This window comes from Hakea prostrata, chromosome 8 (assembly GCF_041222555.1).
Source record: "Hakea prostrata isolate BN-2017 chromosome 8, UWA_Hpros_2, whole genome shotgun sequence".
In the NCBI taxonomy this organism is placed as follows: domain Eukaryota; kingdom Viridiplantae; phylum Streptophyta; class Magnoliopsida; order Proteales; family Proteaceae; genus Hakea; species Hakea prostrata.
In genome coordinates this window covers 45,254,173-45,260,172 of record NC_142607.1, presented here as the reverse complement: position 1 = coordinate 45,260,172, position 6,000 = coordinate 45,254,173, and the positions used below count along the sequence as shown (strand labels likewise).

The following is a 6,000-nucleotide window of genomic DNA, read 5'->3' as shown; positions in this document are numbered from 1 at the left end:
AGGAGAGACTAACAAAAGATACATAATTTAGTGGCGGAAGACATTCAATTCTTAGTCTGAATGATCATGTAACCCTGATACGCATAGTCCAATCACATAAAAATAAGAGCAAATTGCATCGAAATTCCAAAATGGAAGCCTTAAAGCATTGACACAGTGACACCCCCACTTTATGTTTGAAAAACAAAGACATGCACCCTAAAATTGAATTTTCATTGGACATATTAGTCCAATTTATCACTGAAAATAGTTAAATCACACCATTTTAGTATGTCGGTGCAATTTGCTCTAAAAATAAAATGTGTCAAGATTTCTTTTGTGATAATAAATGTGTTAGGTTGATGTAACATAGTTTCTGCAATCATCCAGAATTATTTCATTTCTGAGTAGACTCAAGACTATTCAAACCCGAGTTCTAGAATCTTGATTAAAGTTACAGAAAGGCTTCTGATCTCAAATTTTATTTGGATGATTCTTATGTTTTCCTTTTAAGTTTTCAATGAGATCAGATACGTGTGGGTCAGCTTTCTTTTCTTGTTTAAAGTTTGGATGTCTAAATTGTTCTTTCCATTAAATAGTTCATTCACAGCGTGCCTGAGAAGGAAACTCAAGGCCCTGTTCAAAAACTTGGACTAATTCAAAACTTCCGGACCAAGTGAAAGAAAAGGAAGGTTCTATCTCACTTAATACCTGCAACTACCTAATCTTAATTTAAATTAATAATGACTACAACTTTGCAACTGTTTTTTGGAACTGGGTTTCTTTTGGATAGTTTATGCGTGCTTTGATTACATCGTCTGAAAGGTAATTATATAAGTATATAACTATAACTGCAAATATAAATATGACCGTCTTTGTTCTTGACCTCAAGGAGATTGGAATTATTTTTCTCATGATATGAAACGTTGATCTTCGTCAACTGAACCAACCCTTTGAAGAATATATGAAAGGGTTGGAAGAATTTGAATATCTTCTCTTTAATAATAAGAATGAGTTTTTATCCAATTCACAAACAAATGGTATCAAAGCTAAATTCGACAAATATGTAAGATAAGTTGAAATCTGAATCCATAAGTTATTTTTGCAAGAAATCCAAATTCTATTTATAAAAATGTAAAATGAGGCCTTGCATTTCCTAGGTCTAATCCATATTTTCAGTTAAATGAATAATGAATACAACTATACAACTGTTTTTTTAAATTGGGTTTCTTCTGGATGGTTTATGCGTGCGTGCTTTGATTACATTGTCAGGAAGATAACTTTATAACTATAACTACAAATATAAATATATGACGGTCTTTGTCCTTGACCTCAAGGAGATTGAAACTATTTATCTCATACTATGAAACGTTGATCTTCGTCAACTGAACCGACCCCTTAAAGAATATATGAAAAGTTAGAAGAATTTGAATATTTTCTCTTTAATAATAAGAAGGAATTCTTATCTAATTCACAAACAAATGGTATCAAAGCTAAATTCGACAAGAAGATAAGATGAAATCTTAATACATAAATTATCTTTGCAAGAAATCCAAATTCTATCTTATAAAAGATTCTAAACGAATATAGATATGTATAAATATGAACTTTGAACCTCTTATCACTTGTAGTACAAAATGTAAAATGAGGCCTTGCATTTCCTAAGTCTAAACTTGACCTCAAAACAAATGAACAAATGAGACTAACTTCCCGTGTAATATCTTCAGATTTACAACATGCAAGTTTTCTATAAATATACAGAAAAACAAATTTTAACTACTCAAAACAAATCAGTATCTCAATTGTCTTGCTAACTTTGTTTTCTCTGCTCCTTCAGAACTGCAATGAATGGAGAATTGAACATCTCATCTCTGGATGATTTCTTGGGCTCTTAAGGAAGACAATCTCTGTATTCTGCTGGTGGGTTCATGTAGGAGATCATGGAATTTCCAAACCCAGAGAACCCAAAGCCACTTTGGTTTTGCAGCATGTCTAGATTAAAGGTAGCTTCTCCTTCTGATTTGGGTACTTTTAAACTGTGAAGAGGGTTTGCAGAATTGTGGCTGTAGCCATTGCTAGTGGGCAAAGGCCTTATAGCTGTTACTGCATTATAATTGATGTGGTTGTTGTTGTTGTTGTTGTGGTCAGGTAAGGGCCTATTGAGTGAATGGCTACCACTGCCACGAGCAGCAGGAACATCATGATTGTGCTTCCCTTCATAAGTTGTGATCACTGCTCTGTGGTCATGTGATGCTCGCTCTACATGCTTCCTCACTGGACATCCCAGATAGGTACACTTATAGTAGCTCCTGCAGATTGAGGTAGAAAACCCAGTCAGAGAAAATATTTGAAAGTCGTTTTGCTTTTTCTTATAGGCATTTAGTCAAACACTTTAAATGTACACAAAGAGAAACCTAAGTCTGAGCTGCTTTACATTTGAATAAGAGAACAAAAACCTGAAAGGTGAGTGTCTTTTTAAAAGTTTAGGTAGACATGAAAGGAAGGAGAGAACTTGCCTTGGGTTAGGATTTCCCTTCACAACTTTCTGCCCATATTTCCTCCATCTGTATCCATCATCAAGAATGTCAATATCACTTGTGGTTTGAACCACAACCCTTGGTTCTCTCACTGTTCTACTCCCAGCAGCTGACATGCCTTCAAGGTCATTATAGTTCTTCCTGTAGAAAAAGCAATCAGAACATCAGACCCATCACAGAATTTCTCCACAAACAAAATAGGTCAATCAGGTTAGACATGTTAAAGCTAAAAAGAAAAAAGAAAAAGAGAAATTGTTAGTTTCTTACCATCTTTTAGCCTCAGGTTCATCTTCATCCCTTTCATCTCCACCTGATTTACTCTGGTCAAAATCATCATCTCCCATTGAGATTGAAGAATTATCTGGAGTTGCACCAGACTCAGTTTGTGCAGCACCATGTGTAGTGAGTGATTGATCAGGGATTTCTGATGATGGAACTGCAGAAGCTTGAATTGACTGAGAAGAACCTGAATTCCTTCTTGTGGATTGAGGCTTGGGATGGTTGTGGTTTCCTTTATAAACTATCTCAGTAATGTGTCCATCTAAAGACCTCTCCAATTTCTTCTTGGTTGGACAATTCGGGTAAGTGCACTTATAATAACTTCTTGGGTTTTCACTTCCTTTCACCTGTTTCTGTCCATATTTTCTCCAATTATACCCATCTTCCGATCTCCTCTGTTCTCTAACAGACATGGTGTTCTGTGGGTACTGATTGTAATCAGATTGATAAGTTCCACTACCTTGGGTATTTGTCTGGATCGAGGAAATCTCAGGAGAGAAGCTCTGATTTGGCTGGTATTCTGATTTCACAGAAGCGTTCAAATCGCTCTGCTTGCTGGGTTCCTGCTGACTCCATGATTTGTTGTTGTTGTTGTTGCTGTTGTCCTTTCAAGGTTTCAGCCTGTAATCGTCGAAACCCAGAAAAAATTATCAATCTTTGAGACCAAAATTAAATCATAACAAGCAAAAAGGGAAGAAAACAACGAGAATCAGCTTTACCGAAGAAACTGTTGCTGCAGAAGAAGACTGGAACATCGATCCTGAAGACATGTCAGGTCGTGACTGGGTTTGAAAGGAGAAATTGAAGTTCTTTGTCTGTTCCTGCTTCACACCTTGCTGGAAATTCACAGAGTTATTCTTCCAATTGAATCCATTGGCAGGAAAAGTTCCTGTTGTTGGAGATGGTAGAATCTGCAACCATGAGAAACAAATTATTGGGTAAGTACAAAATCCAGAGAAACCCATCAATAGAACAATAAAGGAGGAATGAATACTTACAGTTGAAGAGGAAAGAAGCAAAGGTGAATCCAAGAGCTCTGTAGGGCTTAACCCAGGTGGGATTGCAAAGTAAGAAGAAGGAGAAGGAGCAGGAGGAGAGAGGGGAAGTGAAGGAGGAGGCAAAGACTTGAATTTGGGTACACCAACACCACTTCGATCAGCTATGCGATCTGAAAGTCCCTGGCTCATGTTGATTCTTTCTCGTTTCAGGGTTTCAGAATCATCATCAGCTGAAAGAAGATCAGAGAAGCTAGTAGTCATGAATTGGGATGAAAAGTTAAAAAATGGAAGAGAATTTGGTGATGATGTCTCTAAACTCCCTGCAAAAGGAGAAGCCATGAAACGTATTCAAACGGAGAACAGGGAAAGAAGAGATGAATGCAGTAAAGTAGACAAGGTTGGTGGGTTAGATATGAAGAAGAAGAATAGAGAGAGAAAGAGAAATAGCGAGAGAGAGAGAGAGAGAGAGAGAGAGAGAGAGCTTTTCATGTCTTGCCAGCATCTTCTAAGAAGGTGAGAGAGAGAGAAGAGGGCATGGAAGAGATTTGACCGTGGAAAAAACTAATCAGAGATGCTTGGTCAAACGCGATGGGTTTGACCAATTTGAGAGAGGCGGCGAGATTTTTCGGTGTTTAAAAGACTTCCAGGGGTAAACAAGTAATTTCAGCAGAAGAAAGAACACAGAGGTAAAGGCACGTGTGAAAAGACTTGGACTTTTTGGGGCCAAAGTCATGAAGGGCAAAGAAGACTTTTCAAGTGAACTAGAAATAAAAAATAATGCGCTGTTTCGTGACAAACGGGTTCGTTTGTTCTTATTTGTCTTTTCGTCTTTCTGTGTTCCTTGTTTGTGGGTCATTGCCACGTGTATCATGCCACTTGCAACTACACGTGACCTCTTTTGAACAGGACACGTGGCTTGATTTTGATGATTATATTTCAATCAGAAGGGCTGAAATGAAGTGACAGTTACAATGTTTGATTTAATCATGTAGGACCCATCTTTAACATCTACGGAAATCCCATAGACTTCCCTACATCGAACACATGGGTGGTAGGCCCCGCATATATTGTGTTAATGTGATTAACCAAAAAGAGACAAGAAAGTTAATGTGATAACTTTAATGATCGAATAAATACTATTTAAATTTGTTAATTACCAAAATTTATGTTTAATCTGTCCCTAATCCATCTTAGAACTTACCTTTTTTTATTTTTTATTTGTATAAGAATCTAGAATTTATGTGGGGTTAATCTTATCGGTTTCTCTCTCTCCTTCTCAGAATTTATAAAAAAATATATAAGAATTACATTTTTTTATGTTTTATATTAAAAAAAATAAAAAAAAAAAAAAAAGGAGAAACAGAGATCCATGGATAGGTGGTTACTATAGGACATACTATCCGATGATGATTTCTTTCTCCTTCATTTATTCTCAGCCTTTCATTCAACCGGCACAAGGAAACTTTTGCCCGCCTCCGTTACTTTTTAGAGGCCCACGCCTCATAGAAATGATCTACGTGAGATTGTTCCTTGGCCCATAGATCCTACAATATTATAAGTCTAGTTTTTTCCAAAGTAGTATCTCACTAATGGCTTGAGCTCCCCCATAAGGAGGCCTTCTTCACCCTCCACATAAGTTGTATTGGAAAGGCCCAAAGCCAATCCTGGAACAATAAAGTTTCATAGGGTCTTTTTATTCAAGTGTAGGTAGTCTGCATCTTCATAGACATATTTATTTCACTGAACCTCTTTTTGAATTAGTGCCCAAATTTTTACACCAAAGAAAACCATATATTTACTAGGCTTATAATTTGGTTAAGTTGGGTCAGGTTTTCTAAAACTGCGACTCTAAGGCTAATTGAGATCCAAACTAAAAAGAAAAGCATGGTTTTATATTTCCTACCTTTCCTCTACCAAAGATAGCTTACGTGATGGTCTGGTAGATTGGGTTAAGCCAAGTTGGAATAGGTCAAACATCCATCGTTGGCTTGACTTTGATCCCTAGCCTAAGGTTGTTCTAACCTAGCCTTGTTCATGCTTAAGACGGGTTAAGATAAATTAATTGTGATAAATTAGGGATACCCTACATTTCTTGTATTGCATAAATATTTGTCTGGTCCCAAATCAACAGTCAAACCTTACAAATTTTTTTTTGTTCCAAGAGAGACTAACAGTGTAGCTAACTCTCTGACACAGAAGATTGTTTC

General features: G+C 36.6%; 1 protein-coding gene across 1 annotated transcript; it reads right to left on the bottom strand.

The window, feature by feature from the left end:
• Nucleotides 1-1,707: 1,707 nt before the first annotated feature.
• Nucleotides 1,708-4,267, bottom strand: LOC149008156 (WRKY transcription factor WRKY24-like). Its single transcript, XM_089166949.1, is given in 6 exon segments — nt 1,708-2,288; nt 2,496-2,657; nt 2,784-3,388; nt 3,390-3,416; nt 3,515-3,706; nt 3,794-4,267. Coding segments are annotated over 6 exon segments (1,743 nt in total). The 5' UTR covers nt 4,133-4,267; the 3' UTR covers nt 1,708-1,870.
• Between the last annotated feature and the right edge of the window lie 1,733 nt (nt 4,268-6,000).